The sequence below is a fragment of the Telmatherina bonti genome (assembly GCF_933228915.1).
Source record: "Telmatherina bonti genome assembly, chromosome: 14".
NCBI lineage: Eukaryota > Metazoa > Chordata > Actinopteri > Atheriniformes > Telmatherinidae > Telmatherina > Telmatherina bonti.
Window position 1 is genome coordinate 30881375 of NC_136612.1, and position 18451 is coordinate 30899825.

The window sequence follows — 18451 nt, forward strand, 5'->3', positions numbered from 1 at the left end:
TTTTTTAAAAGATATTTAAAAACAGGTAACAGGGTGACCTGCCTCAAGTTTAGAGGCAGATTCCAGAGTCTTGGTGCCATCACTGCTAAAACCCAATGCACTCTAAGTTTGTGCTTTGTCAGGGGTACAACCAAGCTGAGCTGCAGACCTTAGTGTCCGAGACATAAGGCTGAAGCAGTTCTGGCAGGTAGTGCGGAGCAGGGCCTTTTTGACATAGATAAGCTAAAAGAAGGATTTTAAAATCAGTTCTATGGTGCAGAGGGAGCCAGATGGCAACAAAATGGGGAACATGTGCTCACATCTGTGTGTTCCAGTTAGCTGGCAGGCAACAGCATTCTGGATCAGCTGCAGGCAAGAAAAAAAAAAGAGCAGCAACTAGCTCCAACAAAGACAGCACCACAATCCAAACACATTCAGTGTATTAGTAATACATCCCTTACATTTGGAGCTACACATGAATATTCATGCTTGTTAGCTGTATTTCATCAGGTTTTTTTATGTCTCTCTGCTCCAACAAACCCAACTCAAATGAATGAGTCGTAGGCTGCTGGATCCATTTCATTTGAATCCGGTGTGTTGGAGCAGGGAAACATTAAGAACCTGCAGGACACCCCTCATACCCAGGAACGAATGATCTGGAGGATATGGATGTCCTTGAATAGGACAGCCTTTGTCAAAAGGCCTCCTATTCAAGGCCTTTGTCAAAAGGCCTTGAATAGGAGGAGTTTGAACTGGGTTTGGGTACTGGGAGCCAGTAGATTTGCTGTAGGATGGGGGTGATATGGTGGGTTTTAGTTTCCAGTTTAAGCTGATGGAGGGGCTTTTGACAAAGGCCAAAGGAGAGAGTTGTAGTAATCAATATGGCAGGTAACAAGACTGTGATCAAGCATACAGCAACAGAGTAAGGGAGGGGTCCATTGATGTTTTGTAGATGGATGCAGACCAGGTAATGTTGCTGATGTGAGGTTGAAGTGATGATGTACTGTGTGTATAATGAAAGCACACGACCAGGTCGACTCGGTTGAGAACAGTCTTTAATCCACATTCCTAGGCGCCACATACAACACACCAGACGCTACGCATTGTGGGAAAACTAGGCATCATGGGAGACCTTGTCCTACTGCTACACTGTGGAGGATGACACCCAGACTCTTAACCTGAGGTGAAGAAGAGACTGTACAGCTTTAAGTGCTGATGGAGAAATCAGCATTATGGATAATATGGATAATAAATAACATTTAAAGATGTAGAAAGAATCTATTTCAGTTGGAATACAAAGCAGTTCATCACAGATACACACAACCAGTGGTGTAGTCCAGGGTATATGCAGGTACATGGAGTATACCCACTTCTTTTTCAGTCAGCATTGAGTATACCCACTTCTAAACCCCCTGTGATGCTGCTTTTACGGTTACAAACGTCCCTACACATTTGCTACGTCACCCAGCAGCTAAGCTAAGGTTACCTATGCTACACTGGTGCAGTTAATCAACAGCTGCATTAACTTTCACCTGAACATAGACATAATAAAGCTATATGTGTATATGTCTATGTGCCTGTCTCTCACTAGTCTGTGTGCCAGTATTGGTTTAGTCCTTTCATAACTCTTCTCCCCTGAAACCGATGAGCAGAAATGAGCAAAAATACTGATGGATTTTTTTTTTAGGTAGACTAAATTGAGTCTTACACATCACTTTTTCTGAAAAAGGGTTTTTCTGGGCTACTTTTTTTTTTTTTCAGTTTTTTTTCTTTTTTTTACAAGGACAAAAAAATGGAGAGTATACCTACTTCTTGATGGACCACTGCACACAAGTACAAATATTCGGCAGCCTGGAGGTTATTTTGCTTTCATTTTCATTTCTGCATCTTCCAACACATCTGTTGAGTTGTGCAGCTGCACATCCTGGCTCAGGGGGGCACTCACACCTCGGCAACAACCTCTCCAACGTTGATTCTTTGAAACATGTTACTGTAGATCCTAGTCACTGGACTAACTGTGAGCAAACGGCTCAAGAACCAGCTTTGTAGAACTTTATGATCTGCATTCTGGCTTTGTTTGTTCCAGTTTAGTTAAAAACTTAGAAAACCAACAATCTCATTCTGACATCTTTGAGGAAAAAAAGACATTTGAACTGTCATTAGGGAGGGAGTTTCCTTCTGTGTTTACATTTCCCCGCAGACAGATTACAGAACCCAGGGTGTTGCAACAGCCTGGATTGAAGAAATCTTTGGCTTACTTGGAATCTGATCGGGTGGACTTTGTTTTCTTGTTCTCAGACAGAAGATTACTTTAGATTTAATTAAACACATATTCTTCTTGGCTATTGACAAACTGTGGAGAGCAGATGACCCTGAAAAATGTATGCTGCCATGAAACAGGAAGGAGGGGCGAAGAAACTGCAAAAGGCCTCAGGCTGGGTGTCAGACGTGCACGATGAACTGTAGGGTTCTACATCAGCCAGCTGCTTAATTAATCAAGCTAAACGCAGGCCGCTCCCTGACATTTCATCCTTTTTTTTTCACCCAGACTCTGGCGCCATCTACCTTGTGAAATTTCCAGGCAGCAGTGTTTTCATACGCTAAACACTGAAGTAGATCCGCCGTGCGATGGACTGGCGAGCTGTCCAGGGTGTACCCTGCCTTTTGCCCAAAGCCAGCTGGGATAGGCTCCAGCTGCCCCGCGACCCTGAATTGGATTAAGCGGATCAGAAAATGAATGAATGAATGAAGTGGATCCTGGGATGTCTGTTGGCTACGCTGCTTTGGTCCAGAGTGAAGTTTCCATCACCACAGACTTTTCACATGATGAAAAATGAAAACTGTCCGCATGGTGTAGCTGTAGATAGTTTGTCAAGTTTAAATCTCAACCTTACATCGAAAGGAAATAAATCTGCCTTCAGATTTTACAGACTTGACGAGAAGAAATATGAAGCCATGATCATGACAGTACCAGCCGGGGTGAGATTACAACACAACAGTTCTGTCTGCAATGTCAAAACACAAGAAGTAGACATTGTCATTGGATCAGATTTTATTCTTTTTTTCTCTTACAAAAAAAGAAGCAGAACAAAGTATAATAAGAAAGGTATGTTAAATATATTTATGCATAAGGATGAATAATGTGAGAAACATTTGCACACAGCTATTCCCTGAGGCCTACTGGGGTGCATTTGGTTAAAAATCTCTTTCAGCTTTCTCTGACCAGAATTTAAATGAAAAAACAACACTAAAGTGAATAAAAATGTGGAATAAATCTTCGTTTAAAGCCATAGCAATATGAAATAACACATATTTCACATTTATTAATGTTGACTTTAGCCCTCATTATGTCATATTACTTTTCCATTATTTATTTTGGCACTTTTAACCCCTTAAATGTTTTTTATGCCATTTCGAGATTAAATATTCCAGTAAGAAGATAATCCAGTTGTTTTCTAGCTACAAGAAGCGCACAGTGGTTCTGAAGAAAGTAACCCAAATGCCACTTACTCCCATTCATGCTTTCAAAATGCAGTAAATTAAAATTCACCCCCCCACCCTGCAACCAAAAGGAAAATCACCATCATAGCTGTAAGCAGAGTTAGAAACTGAGCCAGTTATCAGTGTTAAATAAACACAATCAGGATTTTCTGAGCCAAACCCTGGTGCTATTTTACATCATTCTTTCTCAATCTTTCAGTAAATAGTCCTCCTCCCCTCCTTTCTCTATAACACTTGTCCCTTTCTTTAAAGCCACTACACATAGTCTTTGTTTGAGCTGTACTTGGCGGTTCCTCCAGAGCTGCTGGATTTGGGTCTGCTGAAGCAGCAGAGCAGACCGCCAGCCAGAAGCAGTATCACACTGGCTCCCCAGCCCACATAGATGCATGCTCCCAGCTCCTTTCTATCGGCATTATTTAGCATGGGGTTGTTGAAGTCTCTCACAATGTTATGTGCAGACCAGCTGACTGGGATGATCGCCAGGAGACCAGCCAGCAGGAGGCCCACTGCGGCCACCAGGCTGATCTTCGGTTTAACATCTTCATTCTCCACACAGGTGGTGAAGTCAGCGCCGCAGAAGAGGATGAGGAGGCTGAGGCCGGAGAGCATGCAGCTGATGATGGTCAGGGCTCTGGCGGCCTGCAGGTCAGAAGTCAAAGCCAGCAGGGAGTCGTAGTTCTTGCACTGCTGCTGCCCAGTGCTCTGCACCACACACGACATCCACAGGCCCTCTTGAGTGGTCTACACACACACACACACAAAGAAACACACATTTCACATATCATTCATATATGGCGATGGAACTTATTATTGACTTGATTATAGTATCTTCATTCAGTGGTTTATTTGACTTTAGTATAAACTAGTGCACACAGTACTGCTTTATGCTAATGAATACAGAGTAGTTCTTCTGATGGCATGTTAATACAATCCGTCTATGTTCCATTGTTTCTTTCATTACCTGTGCTGTCACGATGTTAGCTCCAGTGAAGGACGACACCTTCCAGCGAGGAATAGTGCAGCAAATAATGACGCCAACGAGTCCAAGGACCCCTAAGGCCACACATACAATCTGAACTCCAGAAGATCCCATTCTGGAAAACCAAGCTGGGGAGAAAACCAGGAGAAATAAGAGTCAATTAAAGCATTTTTTATTATTATTATTATTATTATTAATAATAATAATAATAATAATAATAATAATAATAATAATAATAATAATAATACTTTTCTTGGATTTAGTTAAAACTGATTTACTGATTATTTTCTGAAATTTCTCTTTTCATGTCTCAAAGCATGTCTTTTCTTTATTCCTTTGTGTCAGACAAACACCAGTGCCGGCATGCATGTTGTCACAGAAACTGTGGCTTAGAGGCACATTTTTATAACTCCTGCCCAGACAGGCCCAAGCCTCCAGGTCCCCCACCCAGCACTGGATGAGCCTCACCCACATATCCTCCAGTTAGCTTTTCTTATTTTCTTTCCTTTTAGGGTTTGGATGCCAAATCTTTTATCACTATTCACAAACCAAAATTAAAGATACAGTCCACATTGGTTTAAAAAACGTATGTCAACCTGGTTCAGTAAGGTAAATTAAGTAAGAAACAAAAAACTTCTGTAAAAAACAAATAAATAAAAACAAAAAAAAGGTTCAGGCAAAATGTGATTTAAGTACTTAAAACGTGATAGAAACAAACAAACAAACAAAAAACGGAAATCAGTGGATTTTTAAAAAAAAAAAAAAACATTATAAATTAAATAATTATATTTTTATTAGTTTATTCTACTTTAACTCAAAGTTTAAAAGACTTTTTTCGGTGATCTTAAAGCCAGCAAACACAGAAAAAACAAGACTTTTTCAGTCATTAGGCCTTTGCTATTTCCCTTTGTGTTTGCTATATTTGTTAGAGCAGAAGGTAAACATTTAAGTTAAAAAAAACAAAACAAAAAAAAAAACCCACTGAAAATTGTGCCTACCTTTTTGAAAAATTTGTGAATTAATTGAAGAATGGAAGTTTCTCCTTTATTTAACCTTCCTTTAGGTTGTTCAAGGTGCTGTTTTGCGATGTACAAATGTGCAGTGTGTGATCAGATAGGGTATTTATAGAGGAATGTAAGGTTGAGGTGGGGCTCAGAAAAAACACAGCAACAAAGGAGGTAAAATGAACCTCAAACCAGAATGGGCTTGTCATAGACCTGCATTTTCCCACCTCTTCTTGCTCCACACCAACTTTCTGGGACGAAAAAAGGAACAAAATGCGTCATCGTCCGTGACGTGTCACAAGCAGGACTGATTTTAGGTGATGCTTTGGTTTTATCCATCACAAGTTGACCATTAGAAAAAAAAACAAAACAAACACAAACAAAGTGAGTCATGTGGAAAAAGTCTAAACAGATTCCAAAGTTACACATCCCAGCTCATCTCCATCACATCCACACCTACTTCTGTCGAAACTATGATGATGAAGGCAAGAATCCACAAATACCAGCAGAGACTGGGATTTTAGCAGGATCACAGTCACAGTTTCATGGAAAGAAAGGAGACAATTAAAGGGAAAACAGCCTCTGAGACACATTCATCGTTTTTTTTTTTTTTTGTTTGTTTTTTACATCATATCAGAATCTGTCTGAAAGAAGCAGTAGCAGAGTACAACTCAAAGAACAACCTATTAAAAATGCTTTTTCCTGCTCATGCTCACTGCAGATTAATAAATAAGCTTTTAGCAGAGCAGATATTCATGATCTAAGGTTTAAATTTGGAATAAGGCTCTTCTGTCCTAAACCTTTCAGAAGTTTGATTTTATACAGGTGACATGCCACATGTGTGGAAAACAAATTCAAGCCCCATCAGTCCTTTGAGTGAAACGCTGATTCATTTCCACAGAACATTAGAAAAAAAAACTTGTAAACTTAGCATTTAATGTGAGGAATCATTGTCTGACTTCTTGTAGGGATTGCAATTCCAATTATATGGAAAAAGGATAGAAAATAAGTGGCTGAAAATGGTAAAAGTACGTGAAACGTTTTTTTGTCATATGAGTGATGTTTGGAAGAGGCAGCAGTAGTGTGAAAGAGTCCCAGCAGTGCCAACAAAGGAGAAGCACTGTGGTCCCTTGAGCAAGGCCTTCAACACCCACAACTGTTCCAAGCTGCCAGAACATGGCAGCCTGGTTACCTGGTTTCCTTCAAACATTAAAGTCTTAATTCCAATGATTATTCATATGAGAGAAGCAAAGGGAGAATACCTTTCCACATACTCATTTTATTTGTGTAATATCAAGATCTATGTCTGGAGAAGGCAGCAACAGTATGTGTGTGTGTGTGTGTGTGTGTGTGTGTGTGTGTGTGTGTGTGTGTGTGTGTGTGTTTCTAGGATGATGTCAAAATGTGAGGAGGCCACACACACACTACTAAAATTCATTTTGAATTATCTTGAGGACTTTCCACAGAGACTGGGTCAGGCCATGAGCTAAACATTCCACTTTTATTGAGTGTGATTCTGAATCCAGACCAGAACTCTATGGGTGAACTATTTTATTTGATTGATTCTATTTATGCACTGCGATGGACTGGCGAGCTGTCCAGGGTGTACCCTGCCTGTCGCCCAAAGCCGGCTGGGATAGGCTCCAGCTTCCCCGCGACCCTGAATTGGAATAAGCGGTTCGGGAAATGAATGAATGAAGGATTCTATTTATTATTATTGTCTATTAATGCTATCTATTATTTATTATACTAATTTCTTCTCAAGACTTTCCACTATGTAATAAAGATTTATAGTTGACATATTTAATTCAATATCAAAGATGTGTAAATGTTCCTTTTATTATTCTGAGCAGCGCACAAAGGATATTTTGGGTCTTGATGTAATTCCAAATATAAACACTGGGTGGCGCAATGACTCGGTTCTCCATTGAAACCTTTTTAAATGGAGGAGGCTGACTAAGACAGACACGGGATTCATCCAATCATATGTGAACATTTGTTTGCTCATAACGTCACGGGACCAATCATCTCTCTAGAAACTCGTGCCTGCTCAGCTTGATTCCGCCTCCTGCGCTACCGTAGACGCCTGGTTGCAATGCCCCTCTGTTAAAGTTCCAGGAGGAAGAGCAGCGACCTGGACAAACCAGTAAAAAGGGCCAAGACTAAACTGAAAAATTAAACATTTATACATCTCTTCTACCTAGACAATTGGGATCAATTCGAAAAGAAGGTTTGAGAGCATTTAATTTGTTTATACCCTTTTTGTAAATATGCGTTTATTGATCTAACCAGCTGCGGTTCAGCTGTGCCGCTGCTACTTTGAATGTGTAGCTTATGCTACATGGTGGCTAGCTAAAGCTAAAGCTAGCTACCTGGCTAGCCTCATTAGCTCAACCTCGGAAAAGCTCATACATCATATCCTTTTAAACATACCGCCGGTGCTAAACATTCATTAGCTAAACGGTGTTAAATATGATATGCCACATAAATAATGCTTACTAACTAACTAATTTCTTTATTTTAAGGAACAACACGGAATACCAAGGTCTTTACTTCCCGATAACGTCAGAAAATAAAGAAAATGGCGGAGCCGGACAAATTAAACATCGACTCTATAATTCAGCGTCTCTTGGAAGGTGAGGAGAATAAAATCCGGTATGTCTTACAGTGATACAAATGGATGTTTTAAATTGACTGCTTGTGGGGAAATGTCTTTAACAAATGGCAGGTATGTCAGCTGAAGTTAAAGGCGTTTGCAGTGTGATATGATAAAGTAGCCTACTTATGATCACAGCTTCAATGGTTGGATTTCTCTTTTCTGATGGGATCAAGTTGCATGTATTCATTACTTTTTATTTATTATTGTTTTAAACACACATCATTTGGTGAGATTATTTTTTCATTGCCATTTCTCCTCGTGTGTTGTCACAGGGCATCACTGTGTGTAATTAAATCAGTATAATGTGCGATATTACAGAGATGTAATATCAAATGAATATGATCATAATGCTGCTTTTCCTGTGAGCGGGTCAAGAAAAAAATCTTAAATATAACGGAGAAACATTTAGTTTTATTTGCCATTATTATAATAAATTGGAGCATTTGTGGTTGTATTGAAAAGCCCTTCTTGAGCTCTTTGCATGCTGTGATGGGTTGTATTGTGATTTTCCTTATTTATATAAGTGGATTGCAAAGAATTACGATATGGCCCTGCTGATTCAGCAGCTGCACATCCTTGTCATGTGCTTTACATATCAACGAAATGAGTTGAAATAGTTAAAGCCTTAGTATCTTGTGAATGCACTGCAGAAATATTAATTATGCACATGACTAAGTTATTGAGAGAATGTTGAGAAATACTTTAGTCAGATGTGGGGTAATTGTATCCTTTGATTCTAAATCTGTGTAAAAGACAGAATATTTCTGAGTGGAAGAGCTTAAAGCCTAAATTCAAGCTGTATATGTTATGATTGGTTTTTTAGGAAGGATGTGAACATAAATGAGACAGGTTCTACCTGGAATTATAATTTGTACTTTGAGAACCTCAAAGACAACAAATTGTCATAAAAATATGTCTGACTCAGCTGCTGTTAAGCTCTTAAAGTAGTGATGAGGATCTTAAGACTATTCTTCCAAGAATCACTTTAAAGTCATTATGGATACACTGGATTAAAAATATATCTCCAATATAAATGTTTTGAAAAAAAGAAAAAAAAAAAGGTAAACATAGCCAGGGAACCATAATTGATTGACTAAATCGGTTTGGATTTTGCCCTTTTTGAAAACATTGACTGGTTTTCAGCAGAGTAGTGATTGTACAAAAGGCAGTAACATTTGCATAATTATATAATACAATAAGCTAGACTTCAGCCCCATTTGCAGCTACTGTTTTCTATTCTAACTTTAAACAATGACAATAAAAATAAATTATTTAACTCGTCATGACATTACATAGTAATCCGGTTACAGAATAAAATACAACAAACTAAATATTGCTTAAAAAATATATAATCTGCTGACAAATAAGTACAAAAACAAATTAAAAGTTTATCTTCCTTTTTTATGTATTTATTTTGTGTATTTAACAGATAAAACTATTATGTGCCAAATAAATAAATACAATTTGAAATTTAAAACATTTCAATAATTTAAAAGAATGTTTTTGTTCCATAATATTTGTTTGTTTGTTTGTTTGTTTGTTTTTTAAATTCTCTTTTAAACGAGTCTTCACCTCCATAATTTAACTTCTAATAGCCATGCCCCCAAAATATCCGAATTGTGTCTTAGATGCATCAGCATCTGGTTTTAACGGATCAAATTCTGTTTTTTAAAGCTGCCGTAAAAGTAGCGTTAGTCTGAACGTGCAACAGACCACGAAGGGGAAGAAGAAAGAAAAGTACTTGCAGTCATATGGTCTTTAATTACGTAGGTGCCTCTCTGATCTTTTTTTCAGATTTCATTCACCTACCTTAACTTGAGTCCGCTGCTCGTACCGCATTCTTTTTGTCGAGATGCTGCTGCGTGGAAGTTAGCGGGGTCTTAAGGTTGCTTCACTTGGTTTTAGCTTAAATTGATCCAACACTTGCTGCCACTTGATGTTTTTTCTTGCTGTCTTTCCGTTTTCTTCTGTATGTTGCTTTTCCACTTCCTCTGTTATTTCACTTTATGTTGTCAAACAAAGGAGCGCACTTCTCATTTAGCAACAGATGTTGCCGGAAGTAGGGGTCTGCAGAGCAGAAGTGAGTCTTTGAATGGGACATTTTAATTTTTTATATATTTTTCTATCATACAAAGTTTCCATTACCGTACTTTTCAGGCCACAAGGCACACTACTTTATAAGGTTAAATTGGGAAGTCTGTTTCTGTGCTTAAATCATGCGTGAGGCGCACCGCGTTATTGGGCGCATGCTAAAATAAAAGTAAAGCAAAACAGTGAGTTTGGTTGAACTTAAATCAACTACGATACATATTTAAAAATACACACGTTATTTTTTTATCCATCTGTTGTAACAAATCCATCAAAGTCCTCATCTTATGTATCTAAATTGAACAGCTGGACAATTTCTCCATCAAGCATAGCAGGTTGTCTCTTGTCATGGACGGAGTCAGACTCATTGCTGGGCGGCTGTTCAGCAATGATACCGGCTTTTGCGAAAGCTCAACAGTCGAAGAAGAAACCTTAGCCAGGCATCCACAATCCATTCACATACGATGGCGTAATTCGCCCAACGCTGCCAAACAGTCTTGGTAAAAGTGTGTTCACCATCTCTCATCCATCGATCCCATGATGCTCGCAACGTCACTTTTTACACCAATGTCCAGTAGTTCTTTTGTTAATCCTCCCTGAACAATGGCAAGCTCCGAATTAATTTGGTTCACTTGATTTTTCAAAGTAGGTTTAGGAACTCAATCGCATCAGGTTTAAAGGTGCACCGTCAATTTTTGAGACCATGAAAGGCTTTTAAGTGCGCCTTATGGTGCAGAAAATACTGTACTTAAAATGTAATTGATCTTGTTTTTTATCCATTTACTACGATCAATTGATTTAAGTTTTAGCATTTTACATAAAATGAATAAAGAGAAATCAAATCTCTTGTCTGACAGATCAAAAGACTCTCTGACCAGCAAGTTAGTTTAGCCTTAGTTTCTTTTCTTTTCCCCTTTTTGCAGGTGTTCCAACTGCATCTTTCATTTCGTAGCTTTCAGAAATAAACTTTTCATGAAGTTTGGCTCCCACAGGCTGCTTGTTTCTTTTAGAAGCCTTCAGCTGCAGGCGGGCAAATGAAAGCTGGGTGTAGGAACATGGAGCAATTACGAATGAAATAACTCATTTATAATCCCTGGAGAGAGATGATAAACATGCTTTGATTAAAAAAAAAAAAAAAAAAAGGTCAAATTGATTGTGAATCAATAAGACATCTATAGACATATGAATTCATTGAGGATAAAAGTACCATAGTACCAGTACTTTTATAATAAAGTATTGTGTTTGAAATGTAAAACTTAAATAAGTCCATGCAATAAATTGTCAATGGCAGGTACATAAACCTTCCCCTACACCAATCGATTTAATATATTTAACCTTAGTCTTCAGCTTGTTTACCTTCTTGTGTATAGGCCCAGCATGATCAGCCTTGACTGAGCTGGTGGTGGTGATTGGGATTATACACAAATAAGCACGTGCAGTCAAACAGCCTCCAGGGAGTTTGACTTTGACTGTGGGACATGCTGCGGTGTTTGTACATGAGCCTTGATAAGGTTGTCTTCTAAACGCAGGAAAAGACACAAGCCTGATAGTGGCTGTATTTATATCCTGTTATGTAACCCACTCCACTTTTTTTGTGCCACTTGTGGTTTTATTGCTCGGGATAACAGCCCATCAGTTTTTACTTTATTAGCCTTTTTCTCACTTTAAGACGGGACAACAGGAGTCCCAGAAGTAAATGTTCCACTGCCGATTGCTAAACTATCTTGTGCCATTTCAGTCGCAAATATAAACAACAGGGTCACCCTCCCGCTTGCTGACTGTGTTTTGAGACCAAACCAATTGAATGTGTTTGGATAATAGGCAGTTTCAATTGGATTACTTGCGTGTATGCAGAGCTAAGAGAAATCTGGGGGCGCCTTGCTACTGGCATGTCTGGAGAGCAGGACATCACACAAGCCAAACCAGATCACCTAGCATTGAGCCAGGAGTGCTGAAGCATACTGACTGTTGATTCCGCCACTCCTGACACCCCGACAGCTTTGCTGTTGCACTGGTCCAGCTCTTTGTTTTGGACCTCCTGATCAGTGTAATGGAAAGCCTTTTGTCTGTACTCCTCATGACGGGCTCGCTGTTGCCCACTGGCTATGAGGCTAACTTTGGAGTAAGCTCTGTCAGGGCTTAGCCTTCAGTAATCCAGGTTTAAAGCAACAAGCAGCACTGGGGTATTTATATCTACTTTTCCCTGCCTTTTGTCGTCCGCTCACAATAGTCCCATTATTGCATCTCCATTTGGTGATTCTCGTTTTCACCCTTACATTCATTATTCACTCTCAGGCTCTGTAAAAAGAAGTAAAAAGGGCTATTTGTTTCTAAAGTTAAAAGTAAAAATGGATCCTTGCATCTATCCTGTTACATGTTCAAGCAAATATTAATTTTATTGTGATCAACAGCAAGGTACCTGAAGCCCCTCTGAATGTAATTATTGGCTTATAAACTGATTTGCATTTCACTGAATATCCTGTTATTTGTACTTGTTATAAGTGTACACTAAGCTGTTTCTATATGTGTTCTTGATAACTGCTGTTCTACCACTGTAACCAGAAAGGAGTACTTTAAAAAAAAAAAATATATATATATAAACAGACCTAATTGACCCTGTGAGGTTAAAGTTGAGAAATGGAGTATCTTGCGCATTGAATGGACAAACGTTATCAATCGGCGTGACCTCTCCATCGAGCCTGCAACCATTGCATCAGTTGTAGCTGTGTAGTCCGAGGGGTGAGCTGGCGTGTGAACTTACCAGAAAGCGAGCTGTATTTACATTTGGCTTATAAGTTAACATGAACTGTCAACACTACAGGTTGTCTATTTGTTTTTATTAGTCTGAGTAAAAATAGATGGTAATAAGACTTCTGTGTGGAGGCTTGTTCTGTTTGTTGGGCATCAAACAGTACAGAGTGAAGCGTGATTGATTCTGTCACTGATACAAACAAACCCCACTCCCAGCAGCATCAGTAGCAGTTTTGCATGAGGGTGTGCTGCGAACACACACAGTAAAGAGCTGTAGTTTCCTTTCTTTTTATTTTCCCCTTGTTAAAGCCATGACCACACATTTGATTTATGGGTGACAAAGACAAAGAAGTTTCCAGGAAAATGTGTGTTTTCTTTCTCATGTGTGTCGTATTCTGTAAATGTGAAAGTGCAAGCTAAGCAGAAACTTATCAAACCCGATGAGTTCTTGACAAGAAGCGGAGAAGTTAAACCACATTGCATGCATCTTGATTGCATGATAAATGTTTCAATGTTTGGTTTTTTTTTTTTTTTGTTTTTTTTTTAATTTGTTACGGCCTCTTCTATCAGTAGACCTGAGGGTGTGTTATGTCTTGTTGCTTCCTAGCAGTGCATGCTATTTGGAGTATTTGTGTTGCTGCAGTATCATCTCAAAGAGGAAGTGGCTTTTACATAAACCATATTTCAAGAAAGAAAAGAAAACCTGCTTTTGATTCTGACAATGTCAAGCTAGTTTCCACTGATCACGTCTTCTTAGATGTTTCATATCAGTTGCGATATGCAAGCGGACAGTTCAGTATCGCCTCTAAATGATGTGAGTACCTGCTGAAATGGCTGTGACACTGAACTGCTAACAGAATTTGACAGCATTTGGCTGGTGGGAGGTGTTAACTTCCAAGCCTGGTGGTCTGGTGGAAAATCCAAACATTGCATTTCATTATTTTATGACAGTCTTGCTTCGTATTGCTTTGAGCGAAGGTTTGTTTTTCTTTTATGCTTTCATATCTATGTCTAAAATGTCTCCCATCTCTCTGTTTCCAGTCAAGGGGTCTCGGCCAGGGAAGAATGTTCAACTAACAGAGAACGAGATCCGAGGCCTGTGCCTCAAGTCCCGCGAAATCTTCCTGAGCCAGCCAATCCTGCTTGAACTCGAGGCCCCCTTAAAAATCTGTGGTGAGTTTTAGTGAACTGAGGGGTCAGTGAGTTCGGCTACAGGAGTGAAAAAAAGGAGTCCAAGAAGCTGCGCAGTTGAGTTTTCTTACATAAGAATATGCCCTTTTATGTGCGCTGCTTAAATTAGTCACCGCTCAGCTTTAATGTGGGGTTTACTCTGCTGATAGATGGTAATGTTGCATATAAAAGCAGCTGTACAGCTGTGTTGAAACTGTTCTTCTCTGCTGCCCCCTGCAGGTGATGTCCACGGTCAGTACTATGATCTGCTCCGACTCTTTGAATATGGAGGTTTTCCCCCAGAAAGCAACTACCTGTTCCTGGGTGATTATGTCGACAGAGGAAAGCAGTCGCTGGAAACCATCTGCTTGCTTCTTGCTTACAAGATCAAATATCCAGAGAACTTTTTCCTGCTGCGCGGCAACCATGAGTGCGCCTCTATTAATCGAATTTATGGCTTTTATGATGAGTGTAAGTACAAAACAACCCCTTAATGGTGGATGATAATGAAGCTTTATTGAGCAGGGTTCCATTTTTTTCTATCCTCTGTTTGCAGGTAAGCGACGATATAACATAAAGCTGTGGAAGACCTTCACAGACTGCTTCAATTGTTTACCTGTGGCTGCCATTGTAGATGAGAAAATATTCTGCTGTCATGGAGGTGAGTCACGTCCTTGGATGATTTTAAGAAGACCACATATTGAGAAATGGAGTAAAACAAGTGGTTCCTCTCTGCATCTCTGCCTCCAGGCCTCTCTCCTGATCTTCAGTCGATGGAGCAGATCCGCAGAGTAATGCGACCCACAGACGTGCCTGACCAGGGTTTGTTGTGCGACCTGCTGTGGGCTGATCCAGACAAAGATGTACTCGGCTGGGGTGAAAATGACCGTGGCGTCTCCTTCACATTCGGGGCAGATGTGGTGGCCAAATTTTTGCACAAACATGACATGGACCTAATATGCAGAGCGCATCAGGTAATGTTTACTCACTGCTGTGCATGTTGTGTGAGACTGGAGTATAAGTGTGCTTTAGTTGTATATAACAGCAAAAGGAGCTGAAAGACATTAAAAAATGCAGCGTGTTTCAGCTTGTTGAACAGATGGAGCAATGCAAGGGCTTTTTTGGCTTCCTCTTTGTAAAGATTTTGCCATATATAAGGATAGTTTTCCCTTAAGTGCTGCACCTAATAATGATAAAACCATCCATCCATCCATCCATCTTCTGCCGCTTATCCGGGGTCGGGTCGCGGGGGCAGCAGCCTAAGCAGGGAAGCCCAGACTTCCCTCTCCCCAGCCACATTTGCCAACTCTGCGGGGGGGATCCCGAGGCATTCCCAGGCCAGCCGAGAGATGTAATCCCTCCAGCGTGTCCTGGGTCTTCCCCGGGGTCTCCTCCCAGAGGGACGTGCCTGGAACACCTCACCAGGGAGGCGTCCAGGAGGCATCCTGACCAGATGCCCGAGCCACCTCAATTGGTTCCTCTCGATGCAAAGGAGCAGCGGCTCTACTCTGAGCCCCTCCCGGATGACCGAGCTCCTCACCCTATCTCTAAGGGAGAGCCCGGCCACCCTGTGGAGGAAACTCATTTCAGCCGCCTGTATACGAGATCTCGTTCTTTCGGTCACGGCCCACAGCTCATGACCATAGGTGAGGGTAGGAACGTAGATCGACTGGTAAATCGAGAGCTTCACCTTCTGGCTCAGCTCCTTCTTCACCACGACAGACCGGCGCAGAGCCCGCATTACTGCAGACGCCGCACCGATCCGTCTGTCGATCTCGCGCTCCATCCTTCCCTCACTCGTGAACAAGACCCCGAGATATTTAAACTCCTCCACTTGAGGCAGGACCTGACCCCCGACCTGGAGAGGGCAATCCACCCTATTCCGGCTGAGGACCATGGTCTCAGATTTTGAGGTGCTGATTCTCATCCCAGCTGCTTCACACTCGGCCGCGAATCGCTCAAGCGAGAGCTGGAGATCACGACCAGATGAAGCCAACAGGACCACATCATCCGCAAAAAGCAGGGACCCAATCCTGAGGCCACCAAGTCGGATCCCCTCAACCCCTCGGCTGCGCCTAGAAATTCTGTCCATATAAGTTATGAACAGAATCGGTGATAAAGGGCAGCCTTGGCGGAGTCCAATGATAAAACTTTAAGTCCAATTGTTCATATTTTATTTCTAATTCCATCATGATTATTCCTCTGAAAGGCAGATTATGTCAGATTCACCACTGCTCTGAACTGATGCTTTCATTTCTATCCGAAGGTGGTGGAAGACGGTTATGAGTTTTTCGCAAAGAGACAGCTCGTCACTCTGTTCTCAGCTCCCAACTATTGTGGTGAATTTGACAATGCTGGTGCCATGATGAGTGTGGATGAGACACTCATGTGCTCCTTCCAGGTACGTTGAAGCACAACTTTTCACTGCTGCATAAATAAATCTGTTTTAAGCTGTTATGGTACAACATGGCTGATTGTCATAGGTTGGCAGAAACTACAAGTTTTAAAAAAATTTTATTAATCTCTTGCTTTTAAATAAAATAAGAAATATCACATGAAAAGGAAAGTACACCCTCTTATACTCTTTAAGTCTTATGTATCAGGACAAATGGAAAAATAGTCTGGTCCTTACTAAACCTAAAATGTGGTAAATCCGTTCTCTAATGAATCATATTCAGACTGCCAAAGAGGAAAGAAATGAGTGTTATTATGGAGAAGCAACTGGGAAAGAGTTTTGTGTGATTTCTCTAAGCAAAGTCCATCATGCTGCCATGTGAAAGATTACTAACTAGTACAACGTATCCGCCAGGCCTGGTCTGGGCTTTTGCAGCGGCGGCTCCTTGGTTATGAAACGTGTTGCCACTGCATGCTCAACAACTCTCCTCACTGTCCATTTTTAATCTCTGATTAAAACCAGTTTATTCTCGCTGGCCTTTGACCCAGTGTGAGAGCGACTTTATTAATATTGTTTTAATTTTTATTTTATGGTTTTTAATATATTTAATTTTGTTTTTATTATTTCAATTGTCTTCTTTTATTTTATGTTTTTTATGTCTTTTAAAATATGTATGTGTTCCTGTTATTGTTACTGTTCAGCCCTTTGGTCAGTATTTGTTGTTTTAAAGTGTTTTTATAAATAGAGTAGGCTTGGCTTGGTATTTATAGGAATGGGTGTCCAAGGTCAAACAGTGTTGAGAGAAATGATAAAAATGAAATTGCTACATCTATGTCCCTGCAGGCCTCTGCTTGCCTGAGTCTGGCTAAAAGTCCATGACTGTGCAATTAGGAAAATACTGTTTAAAAAGAATATTGGGAAATGTTTTAGTACTAAACAAAACATGGCAGCTTAGGCTGCATCTAAAAAAAAAAAAAAAAGACATTTGGATCAGCCAAAGTGGAGATTTTTGGTTCATGTGCTGTGAAAACCTGGACACCTTGCAGTCATTGAGTTGACCCTAAACTTCTATTTATACCAAAATATTATTGAATGAAATGTGAGGCCATCTGACTGCAGCTAAATCTTGGCTGAAACTGGGTCATACAGCAGGACGGTGACCTCCAAACACAGCAGGAGATCGACAGCAGAATGCCGAAAAAGGAAAAAAATAAATAAAAATGGAGTGTTGCAACGGTGCAGTCAAAGTCCAGACCTGATTGAAATGTTGTGGGACCTTAAGAGAGCTGTGGATAAACAAATCACAGGAACGTCAACAAAGTTAAGCAACATTGGACAGAAGTGGACTGACACTTCAGTGATCCCTCACATCATTGGAAACCATTACATGGATACTTATTTCTGATGATGGTGTTTCTGCAAAATGCTGAATCTTTTAACTTTTTTTTTTTTTTTTTTTTTCACAGTTTGTGATAAGTAAAAAAAATAAAGGGGGTGGAAATATATCCAGGCCAGAGGAAATGATTGTATGTGTTATGTAACATCTTAGAGGGTGTACGTTTCCACCACTGAGCTGAATGAATTGGTACCAAAATAAAATAAAAAAACGTAAATGACTGCTTTCCATTAGAGTTCAGCTTTCAGACTAACGTTGAACTTTTGTGTCTCATAGATTCTGAAGCCAGCGGATAAGAAATTGTATCCTTACGGAGGAGGAGGAGGACTGGGATCCGGCAGGCCGGTCACCCCTCCGCGAAATTCAGCCAAGGCTGCTAAAGCCAAGAAATAACAGCCGCTGAGTCTCCATTCCTACGACTTGCCACCGCCGTTGGCCCAACAGTCTTTTTTTTTTTTCTCTCTACCTCCCAAACTTTTTTCCTCCATTGTCACCAAACGGCAACAAAAAAATAAATGTCCAGGGTTCA

At 40.3% G+C, this 18451-nt stretch overlaps 2 protein-coding genes across 2 annotated transcripts; one reads left to right on the forward strand and one right to left on the reverse strand.

The window, feature by feature from the left end:
* Positions 1 to 3735: 3735 nt before the first annotated feature.
* Positions 3736 to 4573, reverse strand: LOC306765645 (claudin-4-like; the record flags this gene model as incomplete). The annotated part of the gene is made up of 2 exons (XM_079253130.1): positions 3736 to 4221; positions 4442 to 4573. The coding sequence occupies 2 exons, from the start codon at positions 4571 to 4573 to the stop codon at positions 3736 to 3738; spliced, it is 618 nt and encodes a 205-aa protein (XP_079109256.1).
* A 2984-nt stretch (positions 4574 to 7557) lies between these two features.
* On the forward strand, positions 7558 to 18451 carry ppp1caa (protein phosphatase 1, catalytic subunit, alpha isozyme a). The gene is made up of 8 exons (XM_079253479.1): positions 7558 to 7693; positions 7989 to 8099; positions 14003 to 14134; positions 14372 to 14602; positions 14688 to 14792; positions 14882 to 15105; positions 16398 to 16532; positions 18199 to 18451. Exons 2-8 carry the CDS (start codon positions 8045 to 8047, stop codon positions 18313 to 18315), a joined length of 999 nt encoding a protein of 332 aa, XP_079109605.1. The 5' UTR covers positions 7558 to 7693; positions 7989 to 8044; the 3' UTR covers positions 18316 to 18451.